This window comes from Protopterus annectens, chromosome 1.part1, assembly GCF_019279795.1.
Source record: "Protopterus annectens isolate FY-2018-M chromosome 1.part1, PAN1.0, whole genome shotgun sequence".
Classification (NCBI taxonomy): Eukaryota; Metazoa; Chordata; order Ceratodontiformes; family Protopteridae; genus Protopterus; species Protopterus annectens.
The window spans coordinates 1989646909-1989665102 of NC_056726.1; the positions used below are offsets into that span (position 1 = coordinate 1989646909).

The following is an 18194-nucleotide window of genomic DNA, read 5'->3' on the forward strand; positions in this document are numbered from 1 at the left end:
TTTCAGCCTGCAGCCAAATGTGATTTGAAATTTCTTTCTTGGAAGACAGCTTTTCTTGTTGCCATAATCTCAGCCAGGAGAATATCAGAGCTTCAAGCTTTATCCTCAAAACCCCTTTACTTGGTCTTTCACAAGGATAGGGTTACCTTACGGACCAGTGCTTACTTTCTACCGAAGGTGGTAACAGAATTCAATATTAATCAGGCCATTCACCTAATAGTATTTTTTCCAAATTTCAGTAAAAATGGGGAATTCTTGCTGCATTCATTGGATATCCATAGACAGATGCATTACTATTTGCATTGTACAATGGAATTCAGGAAATGTGACCAACTTTTTGTTTCCTTTGCACACCATAAGTTGGGGCAACCTATTAAGAAAGTAACTATGGCCAAATGGATAATGGAATGTATTTCTTTGGTGTATGCAAAATTGAACGTGCCCCTCCACAAACATGTAAAAGCTAATTCTAACAGATCTGTGGCAACTTTCATGGTTTTTCCATCCAAAGCTTCCATGGATGATATTTGCGCAGCTGCTACTTGGTCAAATCCACATACCTTTATCAACCACTACAAATTAGACCTGGCTCAAGGGGAAGAATGGCATTTGGCTCAGCCTTCCTCAGGAACATCTTTCCTTAGGGTCCACCCAGTAGCTGGGGACTCTGTCCCATTCCTTGAGGATGAATGAAATTTGACAACATCAGGTAAAGAAGTTATGTACTCACCATAACATTCCATCTTTTTTGTCGATTTTCATTCAGCCTCAGCTCCCCACCCTCCAACCCCCAGCCTTTTTTCTTTTGGCTCAAATTATCTTTGACAAGAAATATAGTTGTGAGAACACAGTCAACATCCCTTGCTCCTTTGGATTTGAGCTCCAGTGATGGCATCTTGCATGTTCTTTGTTCATACTACTTCTTCTCTCAAGCTATATGTATTATCTGAGGTGAGAGGGGACCGGTGCATTGTGGGTAGAAAAGAGCTCAAGAGTTTGTAGGTTTCCTTGAGCTGTAGTAACAGCTGAGTTGGATCCAAGGTTGGATCCGACTCAGCCTCATATATTTTGTGTAACCAAAGAGAATTCAGATGCTTATTTTTACTGAAGAATGCAGTTATACTACTATTAAATAGCATACTGAATGAACAAGGTGTAGTTATTAAAATGTTTATAAAACTGTGCAAAGTCAACATTTGCTGTAGGAATTATAAATCAGATAAAATACAAACTTAAAAATATATAGTACTAATATATGAGTACTACTCATAGGTTAAAATGTTGTAGAAGACCCTCTGCAATAAGTAATTAATTGTATGCCTTACTACCCTTCCCCCTTCACACTGGTTTTAGCTCAGCTATCTTTCTCACTGTTAGGTTGTATAAGCAGAACCAAATGTCTTCAGTCTTATCGCATCTTGTTATGGTTTTGTGCTTGTTTTTTTATGCTTTTTAGAGCATCCTACAACTGTCACCTATGTCTCTCCTGCTCTTACCCACAGGACTTGACTCTGCACTAAAAGTAGGTCCTGCCTAACTTCTAGTCCTCCCTTTTCCTCTTTCCCCTACCATATAACTAGGTTTGCACATAGTGTTATTTTAAGGTTACTAAGGGCAGCTTGTACAAATGTTTTAGCACAGTGTATATTTTTTTATTGATTTTTGTATCGTGATTTTTGTTAATGTCTCTGTTTATATCTGTTATTTTCTCTCTTGCATACACCTGTTAATCACTTTTATAACTTTAAACATTGTTTTCTGGAGCTTTTCTCCTTCTGTCTCTGCTGAAAAAAGGGCACCTGCCCAGCCAGACTAACCTGGTTAACAAATGGCAAATAAATAAAATAAAATAAAATAAATATCTCTCTTCCATTGTTTGTGTTTATTTTCCAATCTGGAAGAATGGGAGTCACTGTGGAGTGCATGTCCTCTGCTAGCATGGATCAAAATGGTTACATCCCTGTAAATATGGCAACTGAGAAAATCTGGAGGTATGTGAGAGGGTAGTAATGATAAGTACTCATCAGTCGTGCAGTGTAGAAGGCTGTCTGCAAGGAATACCAATATAATGAGTTTTGACGTAGTGTTGCTTATTTGTATGAGGTTTACAGACTTTAGTTCTATTTTAAGTATATTTTTTTTCATTTGAAATTGTATAATTTAAAAGTGAAAACCTACATGGACATATATCTGTACTATAATTTTTCTTTTCACTTTATGCTAGGATGGCCCAATGGTTCCTGGGATTCCTCCTCAAGAAGCAAGTACTAGGCTACAAATCTGTCAAGTAAGGATTGTCAGGTTTTTTAGATATTGAAATTCACTTGAAATAACAGCATAGAATTCTATAGTTGTATGTATTAATGTTCACTTGTAATGTAATGTAAACTGTAAGAAGTTGTGATTATGAAAATAAGTCGTGAATGAGTTGAGTCTTGCAGACCGGAGTTGTAATTTCCACATTCCTCACTTAAGTATTGTGTATTGCAGAATCGGTCACTTAAATGGATTATAGCAGCTCAGGGGGGGTCGCTCTTGCAAAAGAGTCAGTTATGTGCATTGAGATTTTTAACATGGAGTAACTCAATCCAAAAAATTAGGAAATTAGTATCTGATGCTACAGCTTACATGATAAACAAAATTTACCATTTTGTATTCTTACTTTGTGACATGTTTGTACTGATGTACAATACAACAAAGACTTTTTGTAAATCATTTATCTAAAGCTGTCAGACAAGTAACAGCTTACAGTGGGGGGGCTACCATCTGCATTTTGCAAGCTGGCAACACCTAAGAGACAGAAGCGGATAACTAATTTGGGAAGAGAAACTACCACATGGTTTGGCTTTCTGTTAACGCATTGTGCATTCAAATGGTAAAACTCCAATTTTCAAATACAAAATGCTTCATTTCAGAGAAGGAAAATGTAGAGTTTATTTCTTGTCTCTGTGGTATTCATCACCGTGCAAGTGCGTGTTAAGAAGTGGCTAAAAAGTTAAAAATAAAATGAGTTTGCCACTCTGAGTAAATGGCAGTACATCCAGAAAGGGTAGACTCAGATGCAGGGTAAGGTTGTGATCTGCAGGCATTTAGAGTTTTAAATAGTAATGGTGGGTGGGGAAATTTGGTCTGTTCAGAATTCTTTTGTCCAGTATTTTTTTCCCAAAGCTTTTGTAAATGCTTAAGAATAAAGCACCAAAGATGTATATTAAAAGTGACGTGTATGTTCTGAAGTCTATTTATTTGCCTAAAGATAATGAAACAAAAGACATTTCACAAAAGGCAGCTTCTAAATTTAAGAATGGTTCCATGAGCTGGAATTCAGTGATAACTACAGGAAAAAGCCTTCCTTTCAATCCTACTAATTTTGACTGATTTTACTAAACTTGTTGATATTTTTATAAAGGAAAATACTGTTTGCTACTGTTTTGCAAAGTGCTGACTATTGAAAGAAAAATATCTGACATCTAGAATTGCCACTTCCTCACTTCTAGTACTTTGGCAGTTTTATGTCATATTTGCTAACAAATTTTTCCCAAAGTGCTATAGCCTCTTCCCCAAAATATAATTCCTAGTACCTGAGGCTTCTGCCTCCAGATCTCTGCAACTGTGGTTGAAGCCAGTCAAGGGTAAATTACTTCAGACTTTATTTTCTAATAGCTTGTGTGACAAATTCAGGTCAGATCAGTGCTATTTGGTTTCCTTTTGTTCAGCTGTAGAGTACTTAGGTTCCCCTAACCTTGGTGCATTTTTTTGTTTAAAAAAAAAAAAAGAAAAATGTTTCTTCATATTTCTCTATTTTTTTAAGCAATATTTCTCTTTCACAGTGAAGAAACTGACTTACTTTTCCCTCAAGAAGTGTCCTTGGAAGCTGAAAATTCCCCTGCAGGACAAATGCGGCAAATGTTTGAAGTGCCTGGGTTGAGGCCACTTCCGTGATATACATGACATTTGTGCAACCTTCAAGCCATCTACTCTTAACGAGCTTGAGAAGGTCAGGAACACCATGGGTTCCAATCTTAGTGCCTTTGTCTCTCCTTCTCCTTCACCTGAATCTATTCAGGAAAAGATTGCTAGATAAAGATGTTGCTAAATCTGTCAAGAAGCATAGACTGCAGGTAAGCCAAGTGCCAGTGGAGCAGGATGCAGTGCTTATTTCTGATACTGCCAATGTTATTAAGCCTCCTGTTGTTCAAAATCATTTACCTACAAAATATATTTCTTCACACTTTCCTTGTTCAGAGAGTATAGGTTTGGTAGTATCTGAATCAGAGTTCATGATCTCCCCCTGTCCTTACTCTTCTTGTGCCGAAGGACACCACAAGCCTTCCTCACCCACTACAGTTAGAGGCTGCCGAGCACTGACATTACCAGACTTTTCAGACTTTGCTGTGTTCATGCCCAGATTCTTTCAAGGCCATCTATTGACTCTTCAACCTTTACACTGATACTGATAGCCATCTCAGAGTTGATGTAGTTATATTTAATGGCCCTGATACTGATCCAGTCATTGGTTTTGGCTTCAACATCTTAGGGGGTGACCATTGTCTCAGTGCTGAGGGTTGACTCTTTGGTGTCAGCCTCAACCCCCTTGGTCCAAGGTGAAGTATACTGCTCCTATGCTCAGATTTTCAGTTTGTTGGTGGGGGCTTCAAAGTCACAAAAGAAGCTGGTGTTCACAACAGCCCCAAACTCTGGTATCAATAGGTATCCTTGGCCTTGGGGTTAGCCTTTTCAGATTTATTATCATTACTGTCCCCAGCAGCCCTGGTTTTGGACTCTTTGTTGATACCTACTTTAGCCAAGTCATTGAAGGTGCTGAATGGCCTGGACATTGTAATAGTAAGGTCAAAACAAAAAATAAACTTGTAACCAAAAACAAAAACAAAAAAGCATTTATATTTATTTACATATACATTTTACATTGTATAACACTGACTAAATTAAATTAATTATCTCATCTTAATTGACAGTTGTATTTTAACTGAGGACTCTTGGGGTTTGTTTGTCTGAAGAAGTTCATGTATTTCCTGAACGAAAGTGCTAACAATAAACTGGTTGGAATTCTACAGCTTGCTGCCTATCATTTCTTTTGTTTATAGTAATAGTAAGGTATTATTAAGTTTAAATGTGAAGTTGTTCTATCTCGCCATTCATTCTTTACTGATGGGTTCGGAGCCGATCCCTCGGCTCTGAGTCGGCCTATTGCAAAGCTCGAGGTTTCCAGATAGCTCAAGGCCAAGTCCCTTTCCCATGATGCACCTAGAGTTACCTCAGATCTAGTTTGCCGCTGCAACTGATTGGAAGTTCTACTAGCTCGGGCCAGTAAAAGCCTTATTTTTCTTATATTTCAAAATATTTTTCACATTTCTAGAATATTATAGTTAGATAGTTAGTTAGTTAAGCTCTTACAGCTTCATATTGTAGTTTGCCTTTCCCTTGTGTGCCTTTTATTACTTAGTTACTTGGCCTTGTTTTTTATTAGGCCTATTTCTGACTAAATAGTAGTTTTGTAAGTGACTTTCTGTCTCTTTTTTTTGCTTGTTAATAGTATTGTGTGCTTACTTAGTGATCTTTGTTACAGCTTTTAGATTAAATTTTAGTAGTTGTTCTTTGATATATCTGATAGAAAAGAAGTGTGTGTTTGTATGTATAAATTTCTAGGCTAGTTAAAGGCTTGTGTGATTGTATTTAGCCTGTTTTTATTAGAAAGCTTATTTACATTTCTCCTTGTTGTTAGCCCTAGTTTAAGGGCTTGTGTGTTAGTGTGTATATTTAGCCCATTTTTTATTAGAGGGCTAATCCATATTGTTGTTGTTGGGTGTGTCCAGTTTTTCTGTCATGGCTGATGACAAGGACAAACACCCTAAGTCAGGGTTTAAAAAATGCCCTAAATGTGGGCAGAAGATGTCTGTTACTGACTGCCATGTGAATTGTGTCTACTGCTTGGGTGCCTTGCACTTATACGAAACATGTTCTGTATGTCATTCCTTTTCCTCTAGAGTCCTCCAAGAGAGGAAAAGGAAGGTTATTGACAGGGATTTGTTGAAACCTTCTTTCTAGGAGGCTTTGAGTGACCAGGATGGTTCTAGTAAGTCCTCAAAGTCCTCCAATACTTCTGTGGATTCAAAAAAATTAAGAGAGTCTGTGACATCGGCTCCATAGGTCTTGAAGCCAACTGTCTTTTCTTTTCGGAGCCGGTCCCCGGTTTTGGAACCGGTATCTGAAATTCCTAAATCGCCTCTACTCCACTCAGTACCATCGGTCCGATCATCTTGATCTTCTGTTAGCCTATCTGATTTGGATGTGGATCAGGTGGTGCAGAAGCTTCTACAGGCACCGGCCTTTGCCAAATTATTGGCTCCGACCCAGGCTGCTTCGGAGCCGAAGACCCTTATGCCAGCTATATCTCTTCCTCCTCCAAGCCATACTGGTCGTTTGGAGCCAGAGGAGTCGGACTTGCTGATTGCGGAGCCTTCGGAGCCGACGCCTGCTCCAGTGTCTTCGGCTCCATTCACTCTGACATCTTCCGCGCCGATCGAGGACTCTAGGAGCCGACACTCACTGGTGGGGTCCGGGCAGAATAGTCGAACTGACTTGTTGGTTCCGACTTTGCCTCTCGAGGCTTCGGCTCGGATGAGCTCAGCCCCTATCTCGGGCTCAGAGCCCACTGTCCCGGTGCCAGGGGTATCGATGGTTTCCTTGGATGCATCGGTCCCTTCGTATCAGAGCAGAGAGGCCTTAGAAGCCATGAGGAGACTTATGTCTCCCAAGACATCCTCATCTTCAGGTCCGGCTTCTTCATCCCCTAAAGAGCCTGTGTCTGCTTCTACCTCTCAGATCCTAGCTAAGCGCAGAGACCCAGAACCTCAGAAAGCCCCATTGGGTGGCCCATGCTCTTCCGAGACCTCTCCAGAAGCTCCCACTGATGAGGTTCCCAGGAAGAGAGTGTGTAAGAGGAAACATTTGGACTCCCCTCAGGAGTCATTAACATCTGATACTGACTTGGATGAATCAGAAGGGTCCCCACGGTCCCCCTCTGAGGATATCTCATTTGCAGAGATACTGGAAATCCTTAGGCAGAGGGGCGACTGGCAGTCCACCAACCCTACTGAGGACGAGTCAGTCCTCCTGAAGGCTTTCGGATCTCAGCCCTCCACCTCTTGAATGTGTCCGCCCTTCAATGAGCTTATCCAGCTGGTCTCACGAAGGGCGTGGGAGTCTCCAGACACCATAGAGCCTGTCCCTAGGAGGCCTAATAAGTTCATATCTGCCCCCCCAGATAAATCCTTCTTGACTAAAGGTGTGCCAGTTGATGCCATGGTGGTGGCAGCAGCCACCAAAAAGAAAATGTCTGAAACTTCCTCATCTAGCCATCCTTCTAACAGAGAATCCAGGATCATGGATAGATATGGGAAGTGCATGTTTAGTTCAGCGACCTTTGTACTTTGTTCGCTTAACTATTTAACCCATTTTACGAGACTACAAAGAGATCTTCTTAAAGAGCTGGGAGATACTCTTCAGAGTACAGTAGTTGCAGGAGCTACTGACAAACCTGCCTCCCAGCTTGCTACCCTCAATTCCATAGTAAACTCGTCCATGTGCCTCATTTCATATGCAGCTGATGGAACGAGTAGGGCAGTGGGTACAGGAGTTACACTTAGAAGACACTCCTGGATGAGCTTGTGTTCCTTTGTGGAGCCCTTCAAGTCATCCTTTGTGAATACCCCCTTTGATGGCTTGTCCTTTTCGGGCCAAAGTTAAGGAAACTTTAACCAGGTGTGAGCAGGACAGAAAGACTCACTCTGCTGTCGGGGTCCATTTTTCCACCCCTACCAGACCCTACCCCAAGGGTCAAAGGGGAGGGAAAATGTGGTTCCGAAAAGCCCAAGGAGCCTTTCAGGACACACTTGGTGAACCCCCCTTCAGAGGCAGAGGAGGGGGCAATAATGGAAGACACTGCCCTTGCAGCAGAGGGGGGCCGCAAAACCAGGGCGACACAGATCACTTCTTTGGGAAGCCCTACCAGCACTCCTGAAAGGAGGCCCGACTGTCCTACTCTGGAGGCAGTTGGGGGTCGCTTATCTTTGTACCCAGATGCCTGGCTCAAAATAACAAACAACAACTGGGTACAAAGTATCATTTCCAGAGGATAATTCATCCCATTCACCACACCCCCTCCACTGAGAAGGAAAATTCCGGATGTTCCACCCAGTTACAGGGAACAAGCAACAGTAGAGGTCCAGACTTTGCTAAGAAAAAGAGTCATCCAACCAGTCCCAGCAGACCAGACAGGCTTCGGAACTTACTCAAGATTCTTTTTAGTTCAAAAAAAGACAGGGGACGGGAGACCTATATTGGACTTCAGCAGACTAAACAAATCTGTAAAGAAAGAGAAGTTTCGGATGGTCACGCTTCAGTCGATAATTCCCTTCTTAGGGAAATACAATTGGATGTGCTCGATAGATCTCCAGGATGCATACTACCACATAAAAATGGCCAGGCCATCCAGGGATCATCTGCGCTTCCGGTTGGGAGCCAATCATTACCAGTTTCGAGCCCTGCCCTTTGGTCTCACTACAGCCCCCAGAGTGTTCATCAAATGCATGGCAGTGGTCATGGCTCACCTGAGACGTTTAGGATTCCAGGTGTTTCTGTACCTAGACGATTGGCTCCTTATAGTCACCACCAGGCATCAACATATTCAGGCCAGGGAGTCCACTTTGTCACTCTGCAATCAACTGGGCATTACAATAAACTCAGAAAAATCTGCCTTGTTGCCATCGCAGCATATCGTCATTATCGGAGCAGAACTGGACACCACAACCACCACCTTGCTAAGGCTTCCAGTAGAAAGAGTCTTACTTCTACGTCAGCATGTCCGCATGCTAATATCCAAAAACAAAGCACCAGCATCAGAAGTTCTGAAATTGTTAGGAATGATGGCAGCAGCAATTCTGGCCATACCACTTGCTCATATGCACATGCGGATACTGCAATGGCTGTTGTTCACTCAGTGATCTTACCAAGAACTCCCCATGACTCACATGATAACGATCACAAATTCCTGCAAAAAGGATCTTTAGTGGTGGTTGACCTCACTTCATGTTATGGTAGGACGCCCATTTGTGTTACCCCTTCCAGTGGCCACAGTGACCACGGACGCTTCCCTGATAGGGTGGGGGGGCATTTTCAGGGAAAGACAGCCCAAGGCACATGGACCGATCAACAGACTCATCTGCATATCAATGTCCTAGAGATGAGAGCAGTACTTTTGGCGTTGCACTACTTCCAGGACTCTCTTCCTCTGGGTACAATTGCTATTCAGATGGACAACATGTCAGTGGCCTGGTATTTGAACAAACAAGGAGGAACCAGATCATATCCCCTTTGATGCGAGGCTCTCAGAGTATGACAGTGGGCTGTTTCCACCCAGCACTTTCTGTTAACAACTCACATCCTGGGGAAATCCAGTGTGATAGCAGACAAGCTGAGCAGAGCAATTTTGTTTTCCCACAAGTGGTTCCTCAAGACAGAAATAGAGGACAGGATATTCTGCAAGTGGGGCCAGCTTTGCTGTGACCTTTTTGCCAGTCACATGAACACGAAATTCAGAAGCTACTTTGCCTTGATTCCTCCTCCGGGAGAATCTCCAAGGGATGCCCTCATACACGATTGGCCCCCGGGTCTCCTTTATGCATTCCCACCTATTCTGGTTTTATATCGCCCACTTTATAATTCAGTATTTTGAAATTTAGCATTGTAAGACTTCAGTATTATGGGTTTCAGTCAAGTGATTTGTCAGTATTTTGAAATTTCAGTCTTATGGTCTCAGTCAATGAGTTTCAGTCATATGAAGTTTCTGTCACCTGATAGGGATATATATATATATATATATATATATATATATATATATATATATATATATATATATATATATATATATATATATATACACACACACACACACACACCCTATCCCGGCTTTCTAAAAGTGTGTTTAGAATATTTGTATTAGACTCGTTGTCTGAGCTGTTAGAGTGTTAAGTATATTTAAATAATTTAGATAGTGTGCGTTCTGTTTAAGAAAACTCTTTTAAATTAGAGGGCTGGCTGATCCCTTCAATTTAGGGATCTCGTTCTCTTTTTCTGTGTGAATTAGTCCTATTTACATTGGTTGACTAACTGTCCTTTTTGGTGGACTGCTCTACCATCCAAACAACCTGTTTAAGTTAGAGGGTTTTTCTATAGTGTGTGCTTTTTGTGCTTTTATTTATTTTCTGCTTAGCGAGTTTCAAAAAAAAAAACTGTTACCGTTTGGATTTTTTTTTCTATCCAGTAAGTAAGCTCATTTTAGTGAGAGGGCTGCTTGGTCTTTTTAAATTAAAGGGCCTCCCCTTAGTGTGTCTTTAGATATATAGTGATTTTTGTTAATTGGATTAAGATGTCAAAGCAGACCAAAGAAACAGAACCCTCTGGGTTAAAAAAATGTTCTAAATGTAGTCAAAAGATGTCCATGACCAATGTCATATTGTGTGTGTGTATTGCCTTGAAACAGCACACCTGCAAGAATCTTGTGCAATTTGTCATTCATTTAGTTCTAAGGTTCTTCTTGAAAGGAAGAACAAGTTAATTCTAAGAGGGTTGCTGAAGACTATGTTTTCAGAAGCCTTAAGAGAAGGTCAGAGTCCTGCAAAACAGACCTCTTCCTCTTCTTCAGTATCTGAAAAATCTGAAAAATCAGGAAAGAGATCTTCTTCTGCTTCTTCAGAATCTCACTCATAGGTTCATAGGTGTGTACTAGGTTAATGACCCTGGGCCTTTACAAGCCTAGCCATAGGATTACCCTGGCATAGTGCCACTCGACCTTAGTTCCCAGTGCCTCTGTCGAGTAGAGCCACTGGAGTTATCTCCGGGGTGAATTTTCTGTACCCCATCCACTCATCAAGAGGGTCAGTGAGGTGCTCTGCTTGACATGTATGGGAAGTCTGTTCCATAGCATGGGCAGCCTCTAAAATTTCCTCTTCGGACCCAAAAACTGTCAGGCCAGAGAAACCTGCCACCTCGGCTCCTTCAGTGTCAGAACCGTGGGTGTTTCAAGCTTGGAACCAGTTTCTCTGACTTTGAGATCCCCCATCTTGCAGGTTTCAAGATCTGCTGCTCCCTCCTCTTCATCCTCCAGGTGCCTTTCTGATGATGATGTGGATTGCGTGGTGCGGAGACTTTTGAGGACACCGGCACTAGCCAAGTTACTGTCGGAGCTGACCCTGAGGGTTTTGGAACTGACCAAGCCTTGGCTGTCAACATTGATTCCTCCTCCGACCTGACTCGGGACTTTGGAGACAGAATGCATAGAGCTAATGGTAGTGGAACCGTCAGAGCCGAGACCTGCTCCAGGATCTTTGGTCCTGACCACCGCTCTGACTTCCTCGGTGCCATCTGAGCTCGAGGAGTCTAGGAGCCGACACTGTCTGGTCGGGTCCAGGGAGGACAGTGGGATCAGACTTTTGTCTGATCCAAACTTGCCTCTCAGGACTTCGGCATGGGTGAGCTTGGCTCCTACATCAGCCTTGGAGGCAACCCCATTTGTGTCAGGGATGCCTTTTAGTTCTTCATTGCCAGGAGCTTCCTTGGATCATGGGCAGGGGGTCTTCAAGGCGATGAGGACAGCACTGTCACCATGGGCAGCTCCACTCTCAGAACCAGGCATTCCTCCCCCAAAGGCAGCAATGTCCATCTCGGCACAACTGCATCCACACAGATGTGGAGACCCACGGCCTCAGGATGCCCCAATGAGTGAACCCCTCTCTTCAAAACCTCTCCCGAATACTCTTCTGAAGAGATCCCTTGCAAGAGATTATGTAAGAGGAAGCATTTGGACTCCCCAGAGGAGTCAGTCACATCTGACAGAGACCTCAGTGAGTCAGAATGGTCCCCATGGTCACCCTCTGAGGTTGTCTGTGTTGGAGACATCATAGAAATACTTAAGCAGACAGTTTGCTTGAAGCCCATCAACCCTTCTGAGGAGGAGTCTGTCTACCTGAAGTCTTTTGGGTCTCACTCTTCCATCACTTAAGTGTCTCTGCCTTTCGGTGAACTCATGGATCTAGTTTATCTAAAGGCATGGGAACCTCCAGATTCAGTGGAGTCTGTTCCTCGGAGGCCAAATAAATTCATTATATCCCCTGAGGATAAAATTTTTCTTACAAAAGGTGTCCCAGTAGATGCTATGGTGGTGGCAGCAGCCGCCAAGAAGGAACTGTTAGAGACATCCTCTTCTGTCCATCCTCCAAACAAAGTCTTGTACAATGGACAGATATGCAAAGTGGATGTTTTCTTCAGCGAACTTTGCACTCAGGTCCCTGAATTACCTTACCCATTTCAATTGATTACAGAGAGATCTCCTGAAGGAGCTAGGAGATACTTGATACTCACCAGGGTTCACTAGCTGTGGGGGTATCAGACAAAGTTTCCTCCCAGATCTCCACCTTGAATTCAGTCGTACACTCCTCCATAAGACTCATTTCCTATGCAGCTGATGAAACAAGTAGGTCATCGGGTTCAGGGATTTCCCTAAGGAGGCATTCCTGGATGCACTTGTGTAACTTTGCAGAGCTCTTTAAGTCGTCTTTTGTTAATACCCCCTTCGATGGCTTGTCCTTGTTCGACCCTAAAGTCAAAGACACACTAACCAGGTGTGAACAGGAAGGAAGAACTCTCTCTGCCATGGGAGTCCATTTTTCCCTACCAACTAGACCTTAACCCAAAGGCCAAAAGGGAGGAAAAATGTGGTTTTGAAAATCCCAGAGAGTTTTTCAAGATACACTTAGGTATTCCTTCCCCCAGGGGCAGAGGGGTAAGCAATAATGGAAGATGCCGGCCACGTGGCAGAGGGGGTCTGCAATACCAGGGCGACAGGGAATCCTTCCTTAGCAAGCCCTTTCAGTGCTCCTGAAAGGAGGCCCTTCTGTCTATCTCTGGAGGCAGTTGGGGGTCGCTTATCTTTGTAACTAGAACCCTGGCTAAAAATCACAACAGACAAGTGGGTACAAAGCATCATATCTAGGGGCTACTCCATACCCTTTTCCTTTCCCACCCCAAACATAATGAACATCCAGGACATTCCACTCAGTCAAAAGGAACAGGCAACACTAGAAATCGAAAAGTTGCTAGAAAAAAGAGTTATCCAAACAGTCCCTGCAGACCAAATAGGATATGGAACTTACTCAAGGTTCTTTTTAGTTCCAAAGAAAACAGGGGACTGGAGACTCATTCTAGACCTCAGCAGATGAAACAAATCAGTAAAGAAAGCAAAGTTCTGGATGGTGACACTGCAGTCAATATTTCCTTTTCTGGGAAAAGATGATTGGATGTGCTCCATAGGCCTCCAGGATGTGTACTAGCACATAAAGACAGACAGGCATTCCAAGAGTCATTTGCTCTTTTGGCTGGGAGCCAGTCACTGCTAGTTTTGAGCTCTGCCCTTTGGTCTCACTACAGTCCCCAGAGTGTTCACCAAGTGTATGGCAGTAGTCACGGCTCACTTGAGACATCTAGGATTCTGAGTGTTTCCGTACCTAGACGACTGGCTCCTCACTGCCATCACCGAGTATCTACTAACCAAAGTGAGAGACACCACCTTGCAGCTCTGCATCACTTGGAGATCACAATAAATTACAAAAAAATCTGCCATGTTGCCTTCTCAGCATATTGCCTTTATAAGAACAGAGCTAGACACAAGACACATGGTGGCAAAACTTCCCTTTGAAAGGGTTCAAGTCCTGTGATCCCAAGTCCTAAACATTCTTTCCAAAAGAAAAGTACAGGCAAGGATAATCCTCAAAGTACTGGGAACTATGGCAGCTGCAATTACTCTGATCCCATTGGCATACCTACACATGAGAATACTTCAGTGGCTTCTATTCACTCAGTGGTCCATGTAGAAACTACCCATATCCCACCAAATCTTGATAACCGAATCCTGCAAGAAGGACCTCCACTGGTGGCTTTACTCCACTCATGTAACCTCGGGTTGTCCCTTTCTCCCTCCTCAGCTTTTAGTCACAGTGACCACTGACACTTCTCAGATAGGGTGGGGGAGCATTATTTGGGAAGGACAGATCAAGACACTTGGCAAGAACATGAGGCCCATTTGCACATCAATGTTCTAGCGATGAGAGCAGTGCTTTTAGCGTTTCAAGCATTTCAGGACTCTCTTCCGCTAGGAACTATTGCAGTACAGACAGACAACGTCAGTTGTTTGGTACATAAACAAACAAGGAGAAATTAGGTCCTACCCCCTTTGTAGTGAGGCCATGAGAGAATGGCAATGGGTGACCTCCTCACTATACCTTCTGTTACCAGTGCACATCCTGGGGAAATCCAATGTGATAGCAGACAAACTTAGCAGAGCAATTCTGACACCTCAAACAAGAAGTCGCGGAGATGATTTTCCACAGATTGGGCAAGCCTTGCTGCGACCTTTTTGCCACCTCCATGAACGCCAAATGCAGCAGATTTTTTGCCCTAATCTCCCTCCCCACGGGGGAGTCACCAAGGGATGCACTTACACACGATTGGCCCTTGGGTCTCCTCTATGCCTTCCCTCCTTTTCCATTGATACCCATAGTTCTTCAGAAAGTCAGCTCATTGGGCAGGAATTTAATACTTATCACCCCATACTGGCCTCGCCAAATCTGGTACCCCTTTCTTTGGCCTCATCTACAGGAGGAGCTGTGAATTCTGGACCCAGTTCCGGATCTCCTGACTCATGCATCAGGGATGCTTTATCTCTATCTTGAAACCCTCAAATTGACAGCTTGGCTGCTCCAATTCTAAACATAGCCAGGCTCCCTAACCTTTCCCAGTCAGCAAAACATATCCTAATTTCATCTCATAAGGCTTCAACGAGGAGATTATACATGAGCAAATGGAAAAGGTTTTCTTCTTGGGCCTTTAATAACCGCATTGATCCTTTTTCTGCCCCCATAGCTTCAATTCTTGAATTCTTGACAAAGCTTTTCAGTGAAGGTGCAGCTGCAGCTACTATTCAAGTTCAGTTAGCAGCGATATCTAACTTTCATATAAGTGAATCAGGGTCAAATCTAATGTCCCACAGATTATGCAAGGCCTTTCTTAAGGGCACTTTTTTATTAAGACCACCCATTAAAGCCCCTCCAGCACCGTGGGACCTCAATTTCTTCTTATCCCGTCTGATTCTTCCTCCCTTTGAACCCGCATCATCCTGTGATCTAAAATTTTTGACATGGAAGACAACTCTTTTGATAGCCATCACTTCTGCTAGAAGAGTTTCAGAACTTCAAGCATTGTCTGTAAAGCTGCCCTACATGCTTTTCCACAAAGACAGAGTATCTCTATGAACAAACACGTCCTTTCTGCATAAAGTATGTTCAGAATCCAATTTAAATCAGTCTGTAGAACTACCAGTCTTTTTTCCCCTACTGTGGCAACAAAGCAGAATATATGCTACACCAGGCAGATGTGCATAGACAATTACATTTCTACTTACGTGGGACAGAGGATTTCAGAAAATCCGACCAACTATTTGTATCCTTTTCAGATCCTAAGAAAGGCGCTCTGGTGTCTAAAGTCACACTTACTAAATGGCTGTCCGATTGTATTACCTTCACTTACAAATCGCAGTACAAAGAACTCCCTGAACATGTAAAAAGTCCTTCAACAAGCTATAGCAACCTCTGTTGCTTTTCAGGCAAGACTACCAATTGATACCATTTGTGCTGCAGCAACATGGACAAGGCCTCATACATTTATCACTCATTACAAAGTGGATTTGGTCTCCAGGAACAGGGCCTCTTTTCGGTCCCCTATTCTGAAGAATGTTCTCCCTTGAGTCACCCAAGAAAGATGGTGCTAGGGACACTGTCCCAACCAGTACAGAATGAATGCGAGATAGGACAACATCACATAAAGAAGTTATGTACTCACCATAACATTCTATGTGTGTTATCCATCTCGCCTTCATTCTTACATCCCATCCTCTTTGCCCCAGCCTTTGGCTCCTGGAGGACCGAGCCATTTCAGTTGGCAAATAATGATCTGAAGAAGTTAACTCCATTTGTCAGCAACCTTTGGGATTCGGATCCGACCTCGGATCTGAGCCGGCAATCTTTCATAGCTTAGATCCGAGCTCCTAGCTCCTCCCCTTCACCCATAATCCCCTGCCAACCCTGACTGACCTCAGATCTAGTTTGCCGCGCTTCTTGTCTGCAGCTAGGTTTTGAGCTCCTGGTGTCGTAGGGTTTTTGTGAGAGTTTTTCAATTTTTTTATTATCTCCTTAAGTCGAGTGAGTGTTGTGTGTTCAGGTTCCCTTTTTTGACTAAAACTACCCTAGTTAATATCTCCTTTTTAGTTAAAACTTACCCTCCCTCCCCTTCACTGGTTGTAGCATTCTGTGTGTTGTGTGTTTGGGGCCTAACGAGTGGATCTTTATTTAATATGTCTGAGGCCCCAAAACCCATCTTTTCCAAGTGCACTGAGTGTGGCCATAAGCTCTCCCTAGTGGATGGCCACACTCGGTGTGTGTGGTGCCTTGGGGTTGAACACCTTTCCTCTGGGTGTTCCATCTGCGCGGCGTTCAACCTCAGGGCACTGAAGCACCGGAGGTCGAAGCTGATCCTAGCGGGACTTTTGCCACCGGATTCGGCTTCGGCGTCCGGTGCTTCTGTGGCCTCCTCCCTGGCTTCGGCGGCGGCCACTCCTGCCTCTCTCCCTCCGGTCAGGACTCAAACTCCCGCTGCAGCTCCGGAGGAGAGGGAGGCCAGGAAAGAAAAAAGGAGGGAGAAGCACCACAAGCGACGGGCCGAGGCCTCTGCTTCGGCCCCCCCGGCTAAGCGATCTTCTCCCTCCAGGGCTTCCCGGTCTCCCCCTTCTCAGATCTGGTCTCCGTGCTTCTCACCGGGCCCGAGGAGGAGGAGACCCGATCTCCATTAAGGTCATCGAGGCGGCATTCCCAGCCAGCCTCGGTGGCCTCATCGAGATCGACTCGCAGCCTTTCCGACGCAGATTTGGACCGGATGATGCGAAGGTTTCTTCAGGCCCAACTGCAGATGGGAGTGCTCCTGCCTCCCCCCACTCCGGGGGGGAGTTCGACACCTTTCTTTGCCCCGATAGCTCCTTCTCCGACCCGCTTCCCGGGTTCGGAGCCTTCGGAGCCAAGCAGCCTTGGAGCCGGAGGTGGATCGGCGCCGACAGTATCGGGTACTTCGGCACCGACTCTTCCCTCGAGCCTGTCGGGTCCATTTTTGTCGGATCGGGCTCTCGGAGCCGTGGGCTGAATGTTGGATCCGAGGGAATCAGTGTGTCTTCGGCTCCGTCTAGGTTGGAGCACACTGGTCCGTCGGATCTGATGGCTTCGGCGCCGACCCCGATCCGTCCATTGGATCCGAGCGAGGGCCTGCTCTCGGATCTGAGAGAGAGTGGCTCTCCTTTGGCTTTCGATGTGGTGGAGAGGGCACTGTCGAGTGCTTCCAGGCCCCCGGTCCTTGCTGCGGCTCTGCCCTGCACTCCCTCTCTGTTGGGTCCGGCCTCCATCACCCGGCCCCAGGGACAGCCTGCTTTGATGTCCCAGGTCGTTCCCTTGGAACAGGACGTGGCTGGTGAGACGTCCTCGGACAGCCCCCCCGAGGACGTCCCTCACAAGCGAAAGTGCAAGAGGAGGCACGTGGACTCCCCCGACTCCTTGACTGATGACATGGATTTGGATGAAGGGGAAGGCTCCCCTAGGTCACCCCCCGAGGATGTCTCCTTCGGAGACATCATGGAAATGCTCAGGATAAGAGGGGGGTGGTCTGCCCCCAAGGCTTCCTCGGACGAATCCGTGTTCCTGGAGGCATTCAAAGCAGGCCCATCTACCTCTTGGGTGTCCCCTTCTCCCGACCCCTTGGTGGACCTTATTACCACTAGGGCAGGGAAGGAGCCGGACACTGTGAAGCCAGTCCCCAAACACCTGGACAAGATCCTTAGTCCGCCCTCCGAGATGTCCCATTGGAGCAAGGGTCCCCCCGTAGATGCCATGTTGGTGGCGGCAGCCACCAAGAGGAAATTAGCTCAGGAGAGTTCCTCGGTCCATCCAGCGAGCATGGAGTCCTGTTTGATGGACCGTTTAGGGAAGCGGGCCTTTAGTTCAGCGACCTTCTCTGTGAGGTCTCTGAAC

At 44.7% G+C, this 18194-nt stretch overlaps 1 protein-coding gene across 1 annotated transcript in view; it reads left to right on the forward strand.

Annotated features, from left to right (window-relative positions):
• The window catches only part of LOC122816787 (dynein axonemal heavy chain 8-like), a 9517065-nt gene that overhangs the window by 4905376 nt on the left and 4593495 nt on the right, over positions 1–18194 (forward strand). Inside the window, 1 exon segment of the mRNA XM_044089814.1 lies at positions 2225–2287. Coding sequence (XP_043945749.1) covers positions 2225–2287 — 63 coding nt within the window.